The sequence below is a fragment of the Miscanthus floridulus genome, chromosome 7 (assembly GCF_019320115.1).
Source record: "Miscanthus floridulus cultivar M001 chromosome 7, ASM1932011v1, whole genome shotgun sequence".
Lineage (NCBI taxonomy): Eukaryota > Viridiplantae > Streptophyta > Magnoliopsida > Poales > Poaceae > Miscanthus > Miscanthus floridulus.
In genome coordinates, this window is record NC_089586.1 from 80,313,421 (window position 1) to 80,337,673 (window position 24,253).

Genomic DNA, 24,253 nt, shown 5'->3' on the forward strand with positions numbered 1-24,253 from the left:
ACACCCAAGGAATAATATGAGTGTGTACATGAAGCCTCTGATTGATGATTTGGTCCATGCTAGGGAGGAAGGGGTATGGACATACGACCGAGCTACAAAGATAAACTTCAAAATGCATGTTTGGTACCAGTACTCCCTGCATGACTTTTTGACGTATGGGATATTCTACGGCTGGTGTGTTCATGGGAAGTTCTCATGCCTAGTATGCAAGGCGTCTCTAATGTTCATTTGGTTGATGAAGGGTGGTAAGTATTCTTCGTTCGATAAACATCGACAATTCCTCCCTCTTGACCATCCATTTAGACGAGACATCAAGAACTTTATGAAAGATGTAGTAGTTGAAGGCCCTATGCCCCAGATGATGATTGGTGCTGCGGTTCATGCTCAGTTAGACGCTCTCGAGGTCAATGACCAAGGAGATCATTTTCTGGGACATGGTGAGGAACATGCATGGACTCACAAGTCAGTGCTTGTGGAACCTCCCCTATTTTGATGACCTTCTACTTCCACATAACATTGATGTAATGCACACTAAAAAGAATGTCGCCGAGGCAATTTTTGGTACAATCATGGACATTCCTAAAAAGACAAAGGATAATGTTAAGGCTAGAGTAGATCCGGTGAGGTTATGCAATAGACCAAAGATAGACATGGCACCTCCCAGAGGCGGCAAGTCATGGAGAAAGGCTAAGGCCGATTTTGTTCTAACGAGGGCCCAAAGGAAGGAAGTACTAGAATGGTTCCAAACATTAATGTTCTCTGATGGGTATGTAGTGAATCTGAAGAGGGGAGTGAACTTAGCTACTTTGTGAATCAACGGGCTCAAGAGTCATGGCTACCACATATGGCTTGAGCGGCTACTGCCGGTGATGGTTCGAGGCTATGTCCCTGAGCATGTCTGGATAGTGCTGGTGGAATTGAGCAATTTCTTTCGCTAGCTTTGTGCTAAGGAGTTATCTCGTACCGTGGTTGCAAACATGGAAAGAATGGCGCCTATGTTGCTCTGCAAGTTGGAGAAGATCTTTCCACATGGCTTCTTCAATCTGATGTAGCATTTGATTTTGCACCTCCCGTATGAGGCACGAATGGGGGGCCTAAGCAGGGTCGTTGGTGCTATTCAATTGAGAGATTTCAAAAGGTTCTTTGAACTAAATGTAAAATTAAATGCAAAATTGAAGCATCCATAGCAGAGGCATACATTCTGGAGGAGGTGTCAAATTTCACAACAAAATACTATGCTGACAACCTTCCTAGCAGTGCATAATCCACCCCCTCGTTACAATGCTGGCGAAGATGAATCGAACCTTAGCATTTTCCGAGGGCAACTAGGAAGAGCAAGTGGTGCGACTAACAAGACCTCGAAACATAAAGAGTGGTGCACTATTATGTTATATGTGTTGACCAACCTATCCAAAGTGGAGCCATACATGTTGTAAGTTCTCAACAAACTTTTCTCAAGTAGTCACAATTATGTGTCCAACTCCTTTTGTTTCTCGTTGGTACAGGGAATTTCATGAACAATTCTGGCGTGAATCAAGGGAACCTACCCTGTAGGAAACTTCGACCCTTCTTAGAGAGGGTGCGGGAAATGGAATGACTAATTTTATTTCTTGGTTCAAACAGAAGGTACTATCCAATTTGGCTCGTACTTAGTTTGACATTACAAGTTGCTCGTATGTGCGACTAATATAACGAACTACCCTGCTTGAACTTGTAGGGACAAACCGATGCGTCTATGAGTGCCGAGTTGAGACAGGTTGCCGATGGTTGTGCCTATTGGGTTAGGTCATTTACCGGTTATGACTGTGAATGGATATCGCTTTCACACAACAAGCCACTGAGCAGAGTTGGCCCAATCGAAGAACAACAAATACTAGAGTTTTTACGCAAGGCTTAGATGGGGTTGAGTATTACGGAAGAATTGAAGAAATATATGAACTCATGTTTCATGGTTGCAAACCTCTTAATCCTATTATATTCAAATGCCATTGGTTTGATCCTAAAGTAGTGAGGCGTACCCCTAATCTTGGGCTAGTCAAAATTCGACAATCATCCATCTTACCAGGAGACGATGTCTATATTGTGGCTCAACATGCCACGCAAGTTTATTATCTCTCATACCCAGTGCCAAACTATAGACCATCTTAAGGGTTGGGATGTTGTGTACAAGGTATCGCCACATGGTAAACTACCTGTCCCAAACAATCAAGATTACAACATAGACCCCAACACATATGACGGAGAGTTCTTTCAAGAAGATGGGCTTCGATGGGAGTTTTGAGATAGACTTAACCGAAGCTCAGGGTATAGAAGTAGACAATAAAAGTGGTGTTGTCAAGGACGCCAGAGACGAGGTTCCGAATGTGAAGGACTTAGAATTACTTCAGCGATTACATCTAAGCAATGACCGTGATGACGACATTCCTCCTTCGGAGCACGGGGATGATTATATCGACATGCATGATAGTGATGATGAGACTTATGATCCAGCTAATCCCGATCATGATGATTATTTCTAATACATGTATGATCCGTGCTAATTGATTTATTATTTGTCATACCATGTTATTTTCTAAGTATGTTTTGTTTATTTTGCATCTATTTTAATATATTATCTGTGCTAATTGGTTTACTCTTTTTAATTGCAGGTGATTGAACAATGGTGGGAGGTATAAAGAGGATAGTGTCGCTTTACTCAAAAGCGACAATGATGCATAAAGGGTCCTGATGTAGCTGAGGGATCTAGGAAGAGACCTCAGGATAGACCCAGGGGTCGAGGTGTTGGGAGTATGCTCTAGAGATAATCATAGAGATGATTATATTGCCTTGTATCCATGATATATTATGAGTTCATTGAATTTCCATTAAAGACAACCTTGTATCGATTAGCAATTATGTAAATTGTTTGTGAAACTCTTTTACTTGAATGGGTTTTCTAATGTTGTCCCTGGTCAGAGTTCGTGTGAGGACACACATAAATAATGGATCAGCACATTATTAGTTGATGACTATGTTTCACAAGTCATAGACATGGAGATGTCAAACTAATAATGTGGGCACATGTATGACATGGGGCTAGACTGACCCAACGTGAGATGTTATTATTATCTCTATTCACATCATGTATGTTATATCCTTAGACCTGAGATTGTTGTATGTATTCAAGATGTGAAACGACCTACTCAGGGACTATCAAACACTACTCCGTAACAAGGTAGTTATAAAGGTGGTTTTCGGGTTTGTCGGAAAGCAGGCTATGAGACATAGACAATCAAGATGAAATTTGCCCCTCTCTATATGAGAGAGATATCACTGGATCACTTTAATGATTAGATCAAGAAATGCATGGCCGTGCTTGGGTTAAGTGTAAACCTAGATTTTTTTTTAATTTTAACCTTTTTTAATATAATTTTAAATCTAACACTGTCGTTTTTTTTTAAACTAACACTTTTTGCTGTGTCTATTGCCCTAGCGTGGCCAAATGCCTATGCCGCGCCATGCATGGTAGCGTGGCACAGGGCTGACTGTGGTGTGGGCCGGCCTAGGGGGCCGATGACTGTGGCGGGTCTTGCCGCGCCACCGACCCTGGCGCGACAGTGCCACGTCCTGATCCATGGCATGGCAGGACCAGATATATACCGCGTGCGAGCCCGCCCTCCCACACGCACCCCTACCCTGCCCGCCCGCCCGAACGCCGCCGCCGCCGCCAGCGCCCTGCCTGCGGCCGCACACTGCCGCGCACGCGCTCGCTCGGCCTCGCCTCGCCTCGCCTGTGCCCACACGGCCCGGCCTCGGCCGCTCGCCAACACCGCATCCGGCCGACTCCCGCCACGCAGCGCCCTAGCCAGCCGCACCACGAACACCGGCGCGTCAAGGCCGCCCGCTCCTAAGGTACCTCCCTCTCGATTTCATATTTTTTTTATTATTATCTAGTATAGTTAGTATTTTTTGTATCCCTACGGTACCTCCACGTGCCCTCGCAATCCTCGAGCGGCCGGCGCAGAAGCAAAAGAGCTGATGATGGTCTGCTAGTGCTAGCATTTTTAGGAGCATGTAGGGGCATCGAGGCTATTTTCATTGACTATTAGTGTCTTTGACCAAATTTATATAATAGCGTACTAATATTTATGATACATAATAGGTACTATTACATTAAGCATGGAGTATACTTTCGTAATAAACTTATTAGGAGATAGAAATATTGATACCATTTTTTTAGTTTTGATCAAACTTAAACATATTTGACTACTCGAGAAGCAAGACGTGTATTTATTTTGAGACGGAGAGATTACTTGTAATTTTAGAATCAAAGTTTTATATGGATTGATTATGTATTTATTATCTAGTATAGTTAGGATTTTGGGTTTAGAGAGTTAGGCTAGTTAGGTTAGTGAATTTGTTTGTGAACTTACTAATGTTAACTTGAATTTTGTTAATTTGAATACTCTAACTGATTTGTTTATCAATTTGTAATAGGATGGCCCCTCCCACACAGCACCCATTGTACCCCATTCTAGAGGTAGAGTACTATGACCAGCACCGAACACATATCTTGAGTGACAACGATGCAGAGATGTCCTTGCCTCCTTTGAGGCCCCGCACTCACACCAGGGTGCATCAGTGGGACGAGCGTTATACGCCGTACATATGGCATGCCGGCTTCCTCGAGCTTGTCCATGTTGTCAACCACGGTCTTCCACCCCTTGACCCAGCACTACTTACTACAGCTGTAGACAAGTGCGAGTGCATTCTTTGTACGTAAACTTTCTTGTAACAAATTGGAGGCAACTAACAGTCGTTCTATTCTTATAACAGGTGGAGGCCTGAGACCCACATGTTCCACCTACCTTGTGGCGAGATGACCTTGACGTTGCAGGACGTGAAGGCTATTTTAGGCCTTCGGTTGGGGGGACTTCCAGTGACAGGGATAGTTGACAACGATCACTGGAGGGAGCTGGTGGCTTAGTTTACTGGTTTTCTTCCATCTGAACAACGATGCTTCCAAGAAAAATAAGTGAGTAATTCAAGCCTATTTAATACTTGCATTGTTTTACAGCCAGCATCGGGTCTCATTTTCTTTGATCAATTATAGGAAAAGTTTTGGTGTTTCGTCGTCCTGGATCACAGACCACTTTGAGTACTTGGACCCACAAGTTGAGGAGGCACATATCGATAGGTTCGCTTGAGTGTGGCTCTGGCACTTTCTTGGTGCTTTCCTCTTCCCAGACACCTCAGGCAACATCCATCATGCTGGATCTTCCTTGACATATTTCGCCAGCCATGGGAGAACATAGGTGGGGTACAACTAGGGCAGCGCAGTCCTGGTATGGATGTATCGATAGCTATGCGTTGCCTGCCGTCGCACCTCAAGACATGCGAACCTTGGGGTTGCTCCTACCTACTCCAGGTTTGGTGTTGGGAACGATTGCCCGTTGGGAGGCCCCTTAATAATGGTTTACTGCTATGTACTTCAGTTCATTATATTCTTCCAGGCAGTTAGATATGATGAGATTATTTGTTGCTAATTCATTATCGTGCTTAATGTAGCAATGGAATGGGCATGATACACTCCCTACAGCTCTATATATCTAGATGAAAGCACGGTTAGTCATAGGGAATGCGTGGCGCAAGTACAGGGAGTATACAGACGGTCTCGATGTCCTGACACAGCACTAGGTTACGCTCTCTATACTATCGTAGCAGTGTCTTCTTTGATGTACACTATATCACAACCTAACATAATTACGAAATTTCAGGTGTTTTGGTGTCCTTGGGATTCTCCGGAGCTCCTAGGACTATCTGAGTCCTATCACTAGGGATGAGTCACACTGAGTATCGCTGCGATGTCCCTCTTATTTTCTTCCATGTGGTCGAGATTCACTTGCCCATCATGGGTCTGCAGACAGTTTGGAAGAATGACAGGCTGCCCACCACCGCTTTACTCCACCAATCAAGTATTGCATGGGTGCATTATCGATTAATAACAATGCTACAATTCAGAGGTGTGTTTGGTACAACTAATATAGTTTTGTTGTAGGTTTGACTGCAGGAAGAGGTACAAGACCAAGGATTGGCACATGACACACAGCTCGTACATCCATTTGTGGCAGACCTAGGGTACCACATGCGGTCCTTGCGGGTCCTCCACATGACCAGCACACCTTCGACGAGTACCTACGGTGGCTTCATAGGTCTACGAGGACACATATCAAGCCCCCATACACTGACGTGGTGATTGATGAGGACTCAGAGGAAGATGTCATCGAAGATGTGTACGACGTTACCACTAGGGAGGACACACAGCTACAGAGAGCCCCGCTTCAAAGATACGTGGTAAGATACTTGAATGGTACAATTTGTTATCCTTTTGGTATTAAGTATGTGTACTAAAACTGTCCAACTACATTTCTGTACTCAGGCGACACAATTGTCAAGGCTGTCCAACGAAGCAGTGTTCTGGCTTCACGAGTCTAGAGGGCACGGGCCAGGCATTCTCGTGGCTTTTGTGGAGGTAAACATAAACTTGTCCATTTCGAAAATATTTCTTTAGTGTATATGCGTTTGGGTAATGAACTAACTTTAACTGTCTATTTATGCAAAAGGTGAAGAAGAGCTACAGGAAGCTAGCTCAGAAGTTGAGCTGCATGGACACTCCTTATGAGGAACCATGCACCACCACATCATAGCACTGGGAAGGACCCTGCAACCGAGGATGAGGAGGAGGACGATGATGACTGATGACGAACCCTTAGGCTTTCGCGGATAGCACTGGCCAGTGGGACGAATGGCCGCAGGACGAGATCGCCATGTCTCAGCTAGGTGGTGTCCTGTTTGGCACCTAAGGAGCCTCATAGGTACTAACAAAGATAGTTTGTTTCAATACGTAGGCTCCATGAACTAACGATCATAAAGAATTATAAGTAATCGTGCGTATCATATACCTATAGGGTACGAGCCAGTACGCACCATCGACGCGACCATACCAACATTGGCTACACTCCCAATGTGTTGCCAACAAATCCAAAGAGACAGAGGCGTCCGAGGGATCCTTACACTCCTAGGTCTTAGTTTGTTTAGGTCAAACGAATATTGGCATCCGAAACTTGCTGGGGTTATTGGTTATGTTATGTCAAACTTATGTCAAAACAATGAATATATTATGTGGCAGCTTGTCAACTTGCTTCTTATTCATTTCTTTGAGTTGCGGCAGCACTGCCGGCGAGATTAAGTACCCTGCGTTCGAGAATCGGTAGTCCCGACGTATCTAGGACATCGGTGGCAATTTTTCATAATTGATTAGTTAAAATGGTGCATAACCGTATTATGACAGACGAAAAACTAATCATTAGCTTATCAAATTCTCTATTCGGCCGTGAAAAAAACTCAACAAAATACAGGCGCTGACACGTTTTGATTCTACCATCCAGGTAGCCCGGGCGGGCGGTAGGCGCAGCGGCTAGGTGGTGTCGCTGCTCGTGCTGATATGTTTGGTCCAGCCGCACCATGCAACAGGGCGTGGCACTGCCGCAACAGGGTCGGTGGCGCGGCAAGACCCGCCATGTCATCAGCCCCCCAGGCCGGCCCATGCCACGTTAGCCCTATGCCGTGCCACCATGCATGGCGCAGCACAGGCATTTGCCGTGCTAGGGCAATAGGCACGGCCAAAAGTGTTAGTTTAAAAAAACCGATAGTGTTAGATTTAAAATTATATTCAAAAAAGGGTTCAAATTAAAAAAATTCTTAACCTATGAGTTGGACCAAATATCGTGAGGCAAGGGAATAACAAGTATGTGATTTTGTGGTGGTTCATCTGATATGATCTTTGTATACACATAGGAGTTGACATGCCTTGCTAGAGGCCACTATCAACTAATGGCCAAGTAGGAGTACTCGGGCCATGTCTATGTGTGCGTGAACCCATAGGGTCGCACGCTTAAGGGGCTGGAAGCCTAGTTCGGATTGGATCCAAATTAGACAAGGCTTAGGGTTACTAATGGGCCTCCAACTCGGGAGCTCATTAGGGACGCCTATAAATATGTGGGGTGGGCAACAGGGCTAAGCAATCCATGCCTTTTTGCAGCCACCGCTGCCCATCCTACGCCTGTGCCTGCTGCTCCTCGTGAACCTAGCAGTCCGGAGGCACAATGCTTCCTCCCTGTACATGTGGATACCTCGGAGGTGCTGCATCTGGAGCACAAGGATGAACCACACAAAGGGGACGGACGGACAGACGACCTCAGCAACTGCACTGGCACTGCTACGACGCGTTTCGACTACATCGAGTCGCTTCTGCTGCACCTGCGCGTCTAGTGGTAATCCCTGAGATCTATAACTAGCAGTAGATCCTGGTTTATGAGGTTAGGATTTTTGTTTTTCGGCTAGCGTAGCATCCTCATAACCCTACACGAGGGAAGGGTGGAGGCAAGACGAGGCCACCATCGCTTGTACCTTCATCGCCATCTGAGTTACCTTCTGCTCACTCATCCTCTGAGGAGGAGGAGGTACAGGTGGAGGAAGGAGGTGCATGTGGTGGAGGAGGCAGGGGTGGAGGAGACAAGGGGTACCTCTTCCTCAAGTTCATCATGTGTGTGGTTGCGAGGTCCCTCGACCCTCCCGAGGCGACCGATACCTCTTGAGAGATGCCCGCTGATTCGACCCGATGGAGACAAGTAAGTAACTTTATATGTTATCACTATTTTTTTGTTTGATATGTTCAAAATTACAATAGAAACTAATAATTTATCTTAATGACTTGGGCAGGGGTTGGAGGAAGGTTGGTGGGGGTGATCACTCACGCCATGTGAATGGCATCCTTGGTCTTTTGATCAAGGAAAAGTTCCCTAGCCTAGTGCAGTTCGGTGGAACTATCGAGCCAGCCTACACGTGGGCCCACTATGCCGTCGTCCTTGACACCCCTGATCGGCATGGCAGGGTATTCGTCGATAAGGCGCAGCGTGTCTAGGCCGAGCTTTGGGTAAGTCTTTCTCACACTATATTGCTCAATACATCGCATTGATTGTTCATTCTTGAAATAATGACTAGATACATCATGTCTAGCGGGATTTCTTTAGATGCGAGGAGGGATACGAGGCCAAGGCGGATGCTGTGGCCGATAAAGCCATCAAGAAACTCGTCAAGGACATGCACTACGAGGCGCGCATCTAGTCCATCATCCAATACCACAGTGGAAATTCTTAAAGAGAGGATCCCTAAAAGGGCGGCAAGAACCATGAGCCTGACATCGGAAACAATACCTGAAGGTAAATATAGAACATTAATACTTATTTTTTCTGAGATGAATTACACTTAATTTCATCTTCTTATATGTCATATACTTGATGATGTAGGTGCCTCCATGGTGGTGTGCCTATGATCTGTAGTGTTGGGCCCAGATGATGGATAGGTGGTGCGACCCCGCATGGGAGGAGAATCACAACGCTTGTCAGGAGCAGTGTTTGCTGATGTCGGGTGCACCACACCATCAAGGCAACCTCAACCTCTTAGAATACGCGGCTAGATGGGTACGCAAATTCATTTCTTTGTTCTAACCCCTAATCATATTGCTTTTTTTGCAGTCGGTGGCACATGGTGGCGAGCCTTGCTCCCAGTTCATGGCATATGCTTTGGCCCACAAGGGGAAGGCGACGTCCGACGTCGCCTACAACCCTGGAGGACCCGCCCTTAGCGTATAGCAACGAGTCCATCCATAGCTGCCTCGATGGATACACATCAATGGCAAGGGTGGTCCATGGCCCAAAGTATGATCCGAGCGCCCATGACCTTGATGGAGAAGTGGTCATGAGGGCGGGAGGAGGCAAGAAGCATGGTCAATTCTGGATTGGCGACGGCACAATCGATATGGCCAGTACTCCCACTCTCTCCCAGATTCAAGCATGGAGCATGGGATCCAGTCCGGTGATACGCCCATGGCCGAACTCTACATGGTTCCAGATGAACGCACTCCAGGTTATTTCTGTTTTATTCATCATTCATTGATTTTTACATACTTTTGCATTGCATTGCAACATTAGGATGAAATATTGTAGGCTCAGCTGGAACAAGAAACGAGGCACCGGGAGGAGCTAGAGGCGAAGATGGAGGCAGAGCGGTAGAGGATGGAGGCAGAGCGATAAAGGATGGAGCTGCAGATGTTTGAATAGATGAGGGGTGTTTATGCTGCAATCGGCCAACCTCCGCCACTGATGCCAGTCCCTCCTCCTCAACCTGCTCCAAACACTGTTTCAGGCACTGTGAGTCGCTTTACAACCTTATAATCACCGTTTCTAGTTTATGCAGAATCAATCTTACAAAGATGCCCAGACACTAGAAACTTAGTGACTAATGCTATATGTTTGTTACCAACTAGTACTTAAGCAGTCATACTAGAGCACAATGCAACTGAGAAGATATTGCTGATAGTTAAAGGGTTATACTAGTTAGGCAGCAGAGAGACCATACGTGTTGTTCAATCTTGACTCACACATGTAATCTCTTCTCCTTTGTGCAACATCAATCGGCGGCATCGAATGAGCCTCATGACCCAGCGTGGTCGCAGTGGAACTCGTGGCCTAAGTGATTTTATTTGCATTTGTGGATCACCTGTGACTCCTTGTGACTATTTGTGGTTGTGAATGAACCTACTTATGATTCTAAAATTTATTTGCATTAATGTGTTGTCGATATATCTAGATGAACTGTTTGTGATGCCTATTATGAACTATCTGTGATGGATGTGATGTTTATTTGAATGTGGTACGTGGCTGTGACCGAACCAAATAAATTGATTATATATGGCAGCTTTGCTGAGTGTTACACTCGACAAAAGGGCTATTTGCCGAGTGCCATGAAAAATACACTCGGCAAAGTGGACACATGGCAAAATTTTGTGCATTCTGGGACTAAAATGGCTTCTTTGCCGAGTGTCTGCGCTATGACACTCGGCAAAGAAGCCAAAATTCTGTGCATTCTGGGACGTGTTTGCCGAGTGCCTGGTATTCGACACTCGGCAAAGGACGAAGGTTTGCCGAGTGCCTGGAATGTGACACACGACAAAGGAGAAAGCTTTGCTGAGTGCCTGGAGTGTGACACACGGCAAAGGAGGAAGCTTTGCTGAGTGCCTGGAATGTGACACACGGCAAAGGAGGAAGCGTTTGCCGAGTGCCTGGAATGTGACACACGGCAAAGGAGGAAGCTTTGCCGAGTGATTGGAATTTGACACTCGGCAAACTCGCCGTGACCGTCTCCACTCCACCACGTTACTTTTTTTCGCCGAGTGTCGGTTTCAGCTCTCGGCAAAGTGTTTGCCGAGTGCCCGATAAAAAACACCCGGCAAAGAGACGTTTGCCGGCATTATAGATGTCGTGTGCTGTTTGTCGAGTGTTACACTCGGCAAATCCTTTGCCGAGTGTTTTTTTGGCTTTGCCGAGTGCATGTGGCACACGGCAAAGCGACTGTTTTCGGTAGTGAGTGCTAAAAATAACATAAAGGGCAGAAGCATATCAAACCTAGAGTACCATGGAGTAACTCTTATCTCATCGCTTAAAATGCACAGATACAGTTCCAAATGAAGGATTGGACAAAAGAGAAGAAGAGAAAAGTTACAAGTACAGTTAGCCCTTGTTTAGTTTCACCCTAAATTCTCAAAAAGTGCTACAGTACCTATCACATCGAATGTTTGCGGCCCGTGCATGGAGCATTAAATGTAGACGAAAAAAAAATTAATTGCACAGTTTCGTGGAAAATTGCGAGACGAACGTTTTGAGCCTAATTAGTTTATAATTGAACACTAATTATCAAATAAAAACGAAAGTGCTACAGTAGCCCTAAATTCCAACTTCCTGAAACTAAACATGCTTTTGTTAGGGGGCTGTTAGGTGCTAGGTATGAAGGTGGCAGTGAGCACATGCTCTATTTTAGAGCAGAGGTTGGGAACTGAAATTTCAAGTGCTTGCAATATCCGCAGCCAAATAAACACACTGTTCATCATAGACAGTCCTATCTGCTTACTAAAATCTAAAGTGACCCATCAAAAAGTGACGTAACTAAAACTGCCGCTTCCGGTTTCTCAGACAGAAGACTGCACAACATGAATTAACCAATAAAACAAATTCAGTGCCATTTTTATAACTGTACAGGTCCAATCTCCAGATCCTCCCCAAGCACCTGCATGCCATCCTCATCGACAGCGATGACCCCGTCGCCAACCGCAAGCAGCACTTCTGGGCTCCCCAACATGACAAGCTGCGGGTCCACCACGGCCACGCACCGAACATGTCACCGACGCCCGGGTCCATAGTATGAGGAAAACGTGCAGTACCATCACTATTTTGTAGCTTGTAGGTAGAGTCCTACTGGACAGTCCTACGATAGGACCACATGTCCTTTTGTCGAAACGCCTATACTTTAGGTCTGTTTGTTTGTCTTGTCCTGCCGAGCACTACCGGTTTTGCAGGTTAGCCTGGCTCTAGCTAGATCGAGTATGGCTCCATGGTGCAACCTCATGAGTTAAGAGCAAATTCCTTCATTGCCACTTAAACCTATAACACTTCCTTCATTGCCATTTAAAAATTATATGTTTCCTTCACTGCCATCCATTTTAAATTTCAAATCCCTTCACTGCCATTGCCGTCCACTGCAGGAAGATTGCTGTTAGATAGCATGTGAAAGACAATTTTACCCTTAAAAATTTCTCTATAACAATCCCTTGGTTGCCATTGAACTTTAGAACACAGGCAAATCAATTGGAGACCTGTAAGCAATATACAGTGACAAAAATGATAACATTTCAACACATGCATAGAAATATGACAACAATCCATATAATATATTGATATTCATTAGTTCAAATGTTTACCAACCAAACTAGCAATTCATTAGATTACAGACCAAACAAAATAACATGTTCAAGCAGCCATTGTTGTCCATTTAATTCTTAACTAGGCTCATACTTGCTAAGCAAAATAAGCAGCCATAAGTTTATATATCAAGCAAAATAAGAGGGTTGCACGACATTACAGACCATACAAATGAGTTGCTTGAATTACAAATTCAAATCTGGAAGTTTTCTCTTGCTTCTAGTGTGTGCAGCAGGGCTTTGCCTTAGAGGGTTCTTGCTTCTAGTCCCCATTGTTGGACTATCTGTCGATGTTGTAACTTGCTGCTTCTTCTTTTTCCCTTGTGCCTTTGCCTTCCTTTTACCCTTTTTCTTTACTATAGGCATGGATGTGGCAGCTGGTGGTGTGGTTTCACCTAAAGTGAATAAAGGGTACTCAGTGGAAAGTGTCTCAGGTTGGTTTGAGCCACTACCAGACCTGCATGAGAGTGAGTTTTACATTTTTAGAGAATAATATTGAGAATGCTATAATTAAGAACAAATAACATTGGATATTGGGCACATACTTGAGAGAGTTTTCAGAATCTAAGATAAGCGAGGCATTTTGGCTGTAATACAAAAAATGAAATGCAATTTTTAGAAAAATAATCAGAATTTAAATTTTAGATCTCTAAGTATATGGAGGCATACCTAGGAGGAAAATGCATTGTTTTGGGTCCTGGGTCAGCTGGGACAATGCTACTCTCACATTCAGTTGTTTTCTTCCTTCTTTTTGGTGGCCCCCTGCATGAACATAAACATCAATGAGATCTCAAAAGGAAGCAATATGAAATCAATAACAAGTCAAATTAAGTAAAGATTAGAATGCTTACTTCTCAGCTAGCATAGCCGCTATATCCTCAGGGTCATCATCCTTGCAGTTATACCAGCGGTGTCCATAATCCTTGCAAATGGGGCATTGATGTGACCCTTTCTTCTTTGTTGTGCTGCCATTAGCCTCTGTACATCCTTTGGCTCTTTTGTTCTGCCTTCTACCAGATGTAGATTTTATAAGTGGTGGATGCATAAAGTAACCATGGTCAGATTGTGGCCATTGGGATTTGTCAGGCATAGCAGGGATAAGAATCTCATATGCTGCTCTAAATTTCTGAACTGAATAATACATGTCAACATGTTTTTCCAAAGGTTCCCGAAGAGATGTTATGAATGCAATTGCATGTTTGCAAGGAATTTCCGAGACTTGCCATTTTCTACAATGATAGGTTCTTTCATCTAGGTTGACAACACATTTGAACCCATTGCCACCCTTGACAGACACCTCAGCTAGAATATCCCCACTTCTATGTACATCCATATCCAAGTTCCTGCTTTGCTCTTTCAAATTCTTGATGATGTGTGGCAGAATAAGTCCTTCAATCTTTCTTGATACTGTTCTTCTAACATCCCACTTATCCATAATAAGTTGCCTGATCTTGTCCATAAGGTCATCCAAATTCAGCCCTTTGAACTGTTTTATCCAGTTGTTGAAGCACTCTGCCAAATTGTTTGTGACATAGTCAACCTTGCAATGGGTCCCAAATTGACTTCTTGTCCATATCCTAGTATGCCACTGCCTTATATACGTCATTGCTGATGGTTTAGCTTCCTCCATTGCTTTCCAATGCTTCTCAAAATAGTATGGGCTCCATGAATATGCTGCAGGCCAAAGATGATCATCAAATATTTTCCCGTTGTATCTTTTCTTGAAATTCATCCCAAATGCAGCATGCACTCTCTATTTTCTGCATCTGGGAACACTTCTTTCACTCCTGCCATTACTCCTTGACCAGCATCTGTACATATAGCTAAGCCTGTAGGTGCTCCAATGGCATCTCTAAGCCTTTGTAAAAACCATATCCAATTTTCATTAGTTTCTGAGTCTATCACTCCAACAGCAACCGAATACATCCAGTTATGCCCATCTACAGCTATTGCACATGCTAGCTGGCCCCTAAACTTTCCTGTCAGAAATGTGCTATCTATGGCCAAGTATGGTCTGCATCCATTGAGAAAACCATCGATACATGGTTTCATAGCAAAAAACATCCTATGAAATCTGACCTTCTCAGCAATTTTGTGATGATCTATTACTACAAAACTGCCAGGGCAACACCTTTCCACCTCTGCCTTAAACCTATATAAGTTATTGAAGCTGCTGTCCCAACTACCAAATAGTTGTGTTCGGGCTAGCTCCTTACTAGCATACACTCTCTTGTAGTTGATATATACCTTGTGCTTGTCCTTTATTCGCCTCTGCAATTCTTTAGCTCCTACGCTTGCATCTTCCATAAGCCAATCCTTTACTTGTTCGCATATCCAGAATTTGCTTGCATTCCTAACTTCCTTGCTCCTTCTTGCACTAGAACAGTCATGACGACGTGGATTTCTCCTCACCTACATACATTTAAACAAGATTATCAAATGTTGGAAAATAAAGAGCAAAAAAATGTGTACAACAGTTCAAATGTTACCTTTATTGTTACATTGTCCTTCATTGTAGAAGCATGTAATCTCCATCTACACCCTTCGTCTTTCTTCCTTGAACAATATGCCCTCACTCTCCTTGGGTCACTCTTTTCAATGTTAAACTCAAATTCATGCTTGATAGCATGCTGAGATAGTGCAATCCTAAACTCACGCATGTTGGGATATATGCTGCCTACACCCATTGGAGGATCTTCTTTGTCATAAGCTACAACTGGTATAGGTGGCAGAGGATCTTGCCCAACTAGCCCATCCTCTTCCTGGTACTCCTCATCAGATTCAGAGTCGGAGTCACTGCTATCGCTATGAGCAGCTCTAGATTTCCCACAGGTTAGGTACAAACCTTCCTCATCAACACCCACATGTTCATTATGTGGTTTTGGATTTGCTAGGTAATCATCATCAGCAGTAGGCTCATTTGTGCTAGGCTGGCTTGTTGTGGGCTCAGTGGGATTGCTTGTTGTGGGCTCAGTGGGATTGCTTGTTGTAGGCATAGTGGGCTGGCTTGTTGTGGGCTCAATGGGACTGCTTGTTGTAGGCATGGTGGACTGGCTTGCTACAGTTAGAATTGGACAAGCCACAGATGGAGTGCTTGGGATATCAAGCACCTCTGTATTTTGTTGAGTATAACTCTCAGGGATAGAAACAACATCCGTGGGCTCACTGTAAGTAATCGTCATGCAAACTTCCTTGCTATCAACATGTTTGTTGAACATTGCAAGAAGCTCCTGATCTGTTGTGACTTGTGGGAAATTCTTTTGGACCTCATCATAGTAAAAACAGATACTATTTCATTATAGCCATGAGGGTATGCATCCACAATTGTTTCCACAAGATCCTTAAAGTTGCATAGATCAGAATCGACAACCTTGGTGATATGAAAGCATGAAAATTCTTTCCTACGCTTTTTAGGATTTCCAGTGAGTCTGATTTTCAGTAGGTAAGTGGACTTAGGGTCCATCCTGTGAATGCAAAATTATGCAAACACAATAAAGTGTAGTTGTATGTACTTAAATGTGAAGAACTAAGAACAACATACGAAGCACTTACCCTACAGGAAGCCAAGATGTGTCGGGGACTTGCCCCGGCGTTCCCATGCGTCCCTCTTGTCTCCTCAATCCATATCCAGAGGGCGTCGCGTCAGTAGTTGATTTGTCTCAACTGTTTGCTCTTCCGTGTGAGAATTATAAATTGACAGATACACACGCACAATTATCTTTAAAGAGAAAATGTCATCACAGCTGGGTAAAAAGTTGCACAGTTAATAAAACACTGCAATAGCAAAAGTACTTCATCCATCCAACATTCAAAATGCGTACCAAATTATAAGAGATTCTTGGTGAAGTAACACATATAACTCAGTTTAAAAAGGTAGCATTAACACATCACAACCCAAACATGGAACTCATAATAATTTCAGAGGGTTACAAGCATCATTTGCTTTACTCCATGTTATATATTCTAGAATTCCTAGGATACCAGCAGTAAATAAAGGATAACCAGACGCTACAAGCATCAGCTGTGTGAAAAACAAGTAAAATAGTAAGGGGTGTAGCATAGAGCGAGCATCCAACCGTACAAGCACAAAGTTGACTTTTGGCAGCAGCAAGCAACAAACCATTTATGCTTCACCTAATCTAATAAGTGCTGACATTGTAATTTGACATCAATGCTATATCTACAAAAGGACCAGCAGGCGTTTGAGTTGCAACTTCTAATTAGGGAACAAATCGACACACACTTCACTAGTTTAGTTTGAACTAGGAAATCTAAATACTATGTACTGACCATTAGCCGTGCTTGTTGGCCTGACTGGTACTACTCGGTGAAGAAGGGGAGGAGCCTAGGACCCAGGAGTAGCGCACGACGCCGGCCTTCTGTGTTCCTGCCTGCTGCCGCGCTGCGTGCTGCTTACTGGATAGGGGATCTCTGGCACTGGCGCACAGCCTGCTAGCGGAGAGTGGATCTCTAGCACTGGCGCACCGCCTGCTAGCGGAGGTGGAGGCGTGGCCCGTGGAGGCTGGAGCGCCGCGCCCCAGGCGGCCCGGTGGCCCGCGCCTGCGTGCTGCACTATGAATGGTGCGCCCAGAGCGCCCACCCAGGAGCCGGCACCCGCTGCGGTGGGGACGGCGGACCCAGAAGCTAGAGCGGCCGCCGCCTGGCACCCAGAGCCTCACCCGTCACGGACAGGGCCGCCGCGTCAGGCGGTGTCAGATGCGGGCGTCGCATCGGGCAGGGTCAAAGGGGATTAGGGTTCAGCTCGAGAAGATTTGGGATGAGGGAGCAGACCACTCGTGGTCTCTGTTTTCATCCTCATGAAGAGGGTAAAATTGGTACAACACTTACGTAGGGATAGTTTTTTAACGCCGTTCCGTTATCTCAGTGGCAATGGAGAAAAAAAATATATGTATGAATGGCAATTACAGGAACGAAGTCTATGTGTTGGACTGCAATGGCAGTGAAGGGATTTAAAATTTAAAATAGATGGCAGTGAAGGGAATATAGAATTTTCAGTGGCAGTGAAGAGAGTGTTATATGTTTTAGTGGCAATGAAGGAATTTGCTCATGAGTTAAAACAAGTCGAGCTAAACGGAATTCGTGTTTGTTTGTCCATACAGTAAGTATGGCTACCCTCCACTAGGAATCTAGTAGCCTGTCGCAAAATGCATCCTCCTAACAGCTTTGCCATGGCATGTTTTGTTCCATCGTGCAAAAGAGCGGTCTCAGTTCTCCAATGTCATATTGGGTAATGATCATCTTTGTTCTATCCATGCTCAAATTTTTCTGTCTTTACTGTTTCTTTGAGAACACCTGATTTGTTTTATCCACTTTGATTTAGTTATTGCTATCGATTGAGATACGAGTAATATATTTTCTATCGGGTACATTCAAATGCATTTGCTTGATGAGTCTCCATAGATTTATAATTTGATACATCATTTCATATTAGGAAACTGATGCTACTCTGACCAATGAACAAAAGTCAGAAGAAAATGAAGACAACTGATGCACCAGGAGATGACCCTTTGCTTAGCACCACCTTGAAAAGCTAAGCCTTCCAAACAAAATACACATTTTGAAATGGGCAAAAACTGAAGAAAAAACTGACCATGAATCTTCTACGTCTTGTATGAACAACGTCTTGGGCAACGGTGCTTCAAAAAACATCGAACCTTTTGCGCCACAGCCAGCGAAACTAATGTTTGTGTTGACCTTTCGTCAACCTTCTGGGCACCAAAGCAAAGCCAGTATCTATAGCAATGTTATCCTAAATAGTAAACAAGCGGTCACCTGTTTAGCTACTATTCGGCCTAAATGGACACTTAAATAGGCTAAACGGTTGTTTAAATGGGCTAAACGATTGATTAAACGAAAACAATATACCACTATGTAGCATTTAAACAATGTGTAAAAAGGCTAAACGACCATTTAGATGAACAATGACCTATAAGAATATAGTATACTCCAATGTGGCAATAAAGAAACCCCTACTATACATGTGTTTCGTAGTGGTACCATATCCATATCTAGTACTCCCTCCATGTCCCTAAAGAAAGTATGTTTTGGACATTGACACAGTCTCAAAAAATAACTTTAACCACTACTTTTGCTATAAAATATTTATAAAACATAGTCTATATATACTTTTGTAAAACTACATTTCCTGATGAATCTTCTTACATCACTTTCATATTTTCAAACTCAACCCAAAAAATTTTATTGGTAGTCAATGTTTAACTTAAGACAGTCTCAAAACGATTTTCTTTAGGAACATGGAGGGAGTATGTAAAATTCCTATGTACAACTCCCTCTACAAAAACTGCGGCAACAAAGTATGTAATATATAATTATGTAATACTCAACATTTTCAGTGTTAAACATCAGATATAATATGCATATTTACCTACTGTTCTTAATCTTTTCCCAATCCATAAATCCAGCTTCTGTTTCAAAACATGCGCGCGCCATATAAAAGTTGCAAACAAAAATGAAAAGAACGCTGGTGTCTTTGTTCATAGCCTCATAGGCAATACATGTGCAGACATACATACAGAACAAGACTTACAAAATGTTATGAAATGATTACTCTACTCAAAGCTTTTTTTATTGTGACACCAAGTGAGCACAGAGCAGCCTTCTGCTTACAGATGGATGATGATCCCAATTGCTTCATAGCTCTAGCTGCTTTTTGGGGCATACCAGAACGGACCACTTCCCAACACCAGCTTTTGCTTGAGCTTGAGTCTTGACGGGTCTTGTTAATTTGTTATCCACCTTTGAATGTTTGTAAGACAGCATCATAAGTTTTTTAACATAGATTACAGCAAGGAAATCTAATAGTCTCAAGCTGTTAGACAGCATGATATAAGTTTTTAAAGAGAGATTAGCAGCAAGAAAACATGATAAAGTTAAGTTGTAGCAGCAACGAAATATGATAATGTTAAGTTGTTAGCAACAGTTTGTGCAACAACCATTTCTACACCAGAAGGAAAGAACGCCAACGGGCAACGACAATTAGAAATCTTGCGAAGACTACATAACAAGTACAATTTTACAAGCTCAGACAAATATGTTCGAGTTCCATATGTTAATAGCTTATTACTCCATTCCAAAATAATGTAATTCTCACTTTTCGAGGAGTCAAACAATTTTAAGTTTGACCAAACTTATACAAAAAAAGTACTAACATTTATGATACCAAGTAAATATCATTAGATTAATCATAGAATATATTTTCATAATAAACAAATTTAGAGATATAAATATTGATATATTTTCTGAAACTTAGTCAAACTTAAGACAATTTGAGTTGGCTCAAATCTAGAATTGCATTCTTCTCTTCTTTTATGGATGGGGGGAGTACTAGCTTAATTGAAACTCTCTAGTTGAGATTGCACCCGCCAGATTTTTCAGCTAAAGATGAGAATAAGTTTTTCAGCTAAAGATGAGAAGGAATGCTTACAATGATTGTCCAATTATATGTACCCTCGGAGCTCAGATTTTGACTATTTATATTACATGTCTAACTCTGCTTCTCTGCTGAGTTTTTACTTTTGTCAGAGACATGCATGTCACTACTGTCCAATTCCCTGCTACTTGTGGAGCTATCAGATGATGCTAGTGTATTAGCTTGTTCAGTAATCTTCCCTGTGGAGGAGCTGGAGTCATCGTCCCTGATTGATTGTAAAGTGAGTTGGAAGGAATACAAAACTAATCCCACTGCATTGATTCCAAAGACAGAAGTTGCTAGGTAGCACAACCCAGTGATAATTGTTCTGAAAAGAGCAGTATAAGTGGAGTAAGGTCTAGGAAGCCAACTTAGAACAAATAGCAAAATGGATGGTTTAACACCTTATCGTGATTGTGATCTGACGAGCCTGAAAAAAGACAATTGGATTCTGTTAGATAATGTGTAAGATAGCTGTAACGAACTAGTTATCCATAAGCATACTGAAAACAACACAAAAAACAAAATACATTGTACTGTACCCTATATAATACAAATCATTTTGCATTAACAAGAAAGAGGGTGTCACTTGTTTCAAAAGCCAAAGAACTCAATTAAACTGATACAAACCTAATGCTGATATGGACATACAATGTTTAACTTCAGAGACCTGCCAGTAACACACAATGCACAAATAGGATGAACTATTGAACTGTTGCAAAGAAAATGTAATGATGTAAACACATAAAATAAAAGTTATCTTGCTGAGAAGCATACTAAAAGGAACAGGAGACATCCAAACCAAGAACATCAAAAAGGCAGATCGATATCAAACTCATTTCGAAAGAATTGCCTAATAAATACATATATCTAATTCTATGGCAATGGCCGATCAGCACAGATTTCAGTCAACAACAACAACAACAAAGCCTTTAAGTCCCAAACAAGTTGGGGTAGGCTAGAGTTGAAACCCAGCAGAAGCAATCAAGGTTCAGGCACGTGAATAGCTATTTTCCAAGCACTCCTATCTAAGGTTAAGTCTTTGGGTATATTTCATCCTTTCAAGTCTCCTTTTATTGCCTTTACCCAAGTCAACTTTGGTCTTCCTCTGCCTCTCTTCACGTTACTATTCTGGCTTAGGATTCCACTACGCACCGGTGCCTCTGGAGGTCTCCATTGGACATGTCCAAACCATCTCAACCGGTGTTGGACAAGCTTTTCTTTAATTGGTGCTACCCCTAATCTATCACGTATATCATCGTTCCGAACTCGATCCCTTCTTGTATGACCGCAAATCCAATGAAACATACGCATTTCCGCGACACTTATCTGTTGAACATGTCGTCTTTTCGTAGGCCAACATTCTGCACCATACAACATAGTATGTCTAATCGCCGTCCTATAAAACTTGCCTTTTAGATTCTGTGGTACCCTTTTGTCACATAGGACACCAGATGCTTGGCGCCACTTCATCCACTCTGCTTTGATTCTATGGCTAACATCTTCATCAATATCCCCGTCTCTCTGTAGCATTGATCCTAAATATCGAAAGGTATCATTCCTAGGCACTACTTGACTTTCCAAACTAATATCTTCCTCCTCCCGAGTAGTAGTGCCGAAGTCAAACTAATAAAATTGAAACATCCAAGATTGGGTTATGGGCTTATGGCACAATTATAAGATTGTTGTTTCTTATTTGACACACTAGAAGAAAACACGAATCGGCCCTTCACTGCTTTTAGTGACTCCATTAAGGTAAAAAAAAATGCTACACAATTGAATGAAACATATGACCAGTTCATCTGCAACTAATTAACCCTGGTCCATTCCTTGATGGCTCAATGTGCTGGCATGATTGTGCTAGTTGGAATGGAGTCATATGCATAGCATGGTTTGCTGCACAGAAAGTGTTACAATGTAAACATACAAAGTAAAAGTTATATTGCTTGAGAAAATTCAAAATGTTAACACTGAAACATCCAAAGTCCAAAGACCTGAGAAGGAACACCACCTAGCCAGCCCATACCCTGACACACAGTAAAAAAACAAACTCTTATGATTATAAATGTTGTAAATTCCGGCGAGCACACAATGCCGGTGATCACCCCACTCACCCGATCTTTTGTGCTGCTAGAACTGGCAGCGTTTTCCGTATGCTTTACTTTAATATAAAGAGAACAACAACTCCTAATAGTGGCAGTGATCTGCCCTACATGCACGGCATGCCACTCGACCGGTCGTGCCATCCCACATCCACAACCACAGCATAGCATACATCTCCCTATAGACCTGGATGTGCTCCGCAAGAGCTTGCATGCGTCGAGCACTACAAACGTCCACATCCAGGCCTGTGGCATGCGCTTCGTGCACCAACTAATGACTGGATTAGCGTATGATTACTGTATATTAAATGATACTAACATATTTCGAAGGATATTAAGATTTAATAAGATAAAATAAGAACCATTAAAGTATATTTGTCTAAAATAAATATCTCAATAACACATGTCCACTTTTGTCTCATGCGTGATATCTTTGTGTGGGCAACCAAACACTATATCTTCTCAATCAGGCTCAATACATACACCAACCAAACGTGTGCTCAGCCTGTCCTGTGGGAGCATGGCTCCACTGCATCATAGCTCACGAATGCTAGTTGAATTGTCTTATTCACTGAAAACAAACGAGTACGACCATCCTACTTAATTGCCGATTTCTAGCAACAAACAGTTGCAAGTACATAGGTCATTTCGATATCAAAATCCCCCGATTATAATGACAATGTCAGTGCTTATAATGAACTAAGAAACGGTAAGAACAAGACTCTGAAGTGCTGACCGAGAAGCTGTCGGAGATGGTCTGACGGTTGAGCGCAGCCTCGATTGTGGTGGTGAACTTGTAGAGGATGAGTGCGATGACCCCCGCCGCAATCCCGCCGAGCAGAACCTGGATTGGTGATGGCGGCTTCTCGGTCCCGATCGGTGAAGCGCTCACCAGCCTCAGCCCCTCCAGGGCCTCCTCGGTGAGATTGTTGGGCTTCTTCTTCACCCCGCTCGACCGCACTCTCTGCGGCAATCAAATCAACCACGCCAAGAAAGTCATTAGATTTCTGTTGGAGAGCATATGCGGTGTGATGTAGATAGAGGATGGAATCGGTGGGGATGTAATGTATTACGAGCTCCTTGGCGCGGCGGGCGCGGCGGCGGAGGGAGCGGAAGAGGAAGACCGAGATGGCGCCGGTGAGGAGGAGACCGGTGGCAGTCTGGAGCGGGGTGGGATTGTCATCCGTCGAGAAGAGCGTCGGAGCGCGGAGCTCCACGGGTCCCTGCCCTTCGGCTTCGACAGCGCCGGCGTCGGGGGGCTCTGGCTCCGCTGCGGAGACGGGCTGCGGAGGCCGCGCTTCAGCCTCGGCGCGGATGGCGGTGGAGCGGCGGAGGCGACGGTAGAGGAGAGGGAAGGATGAAGCAAGGGGGAGTCGGCAAGATGGCGAGAGGCAGTGGAGGTGGACGCTAGCTGAGCAGTGGAGCGGCACCATGGTGGCCGTGGAGCGGAGTGGTCGGGGGTTTGGGATCCCCCAAGGATAATGGTGCCAAATAAGATAAAAAAAAAACAGACAGGTTTTTCCTTGCCTTATCTGTTTGTTTTTCTTGCCTTAGCTCTCTCCATCTTAGCACTGGCACTGGAATTATGCTCGCAGCCACTATCATCTACAACCTCGTTAACTTCGTTCACAAGGAGGATTAAGCATCATGATACGCAAGATAGGAAGGATGCTGAAATAATCATTCTAATGCAACTTGGCAATTGTTTTTTTTTTGGTAGTTGTTGCCAAGTGTTTTGTTGTAGCTACAAGGCTACTAAATGGAATTCAATTTGTTCTCTATTTATCTCTCTTTGTAGTCTACTATAAAAAAACGAAAGAAATGAAAATACTTCACACTCGAAGGATT

The 24,253-nt window shown here is 43.5% G+C and overlaps 1 protein-coding gene and 1 pseudogene across 1 annotated transcript; both read right to left on the reverse strand.

Moving 5' to 3' along the window:
- Positions 1–12,720: 12,720 nt before the first annotated feature.
- Positions 12,721–15,849, reverse strand: LOC136465718 (uncharacterized; annotated as a pseudogene).
- A 3,375-nt stretch (positions 15,850–19,224) lies between these two features.
- LOC136463558 (uncharacterized) lies at positions 19,225–23,894 on the reverse strand. The gene is made up of 5 exons (XM_066462548.1): positions 23,479–23,894; positions 23,142–23,369; positions 20,708–20,733; positions 20,319–20,631; positions 19,225–19,630 (listed from the first exon to the last, which is right to left on the reverse strand). Exons 1-4 carry the CDS (start codon positions 23,836–23,838, stop codon positions 20,379–20,381), a joined length of 867 nt encoding a protein of 288 aa, XP_066318645.1. The 5' UTR covers positions 23,839–23,894; the 3' UTR covers positions 19,225–19,630; positions 20,319–20,378.
- Between the last annotated feature and the right edge of the window lie 359 nt (positions 23,895–24,253).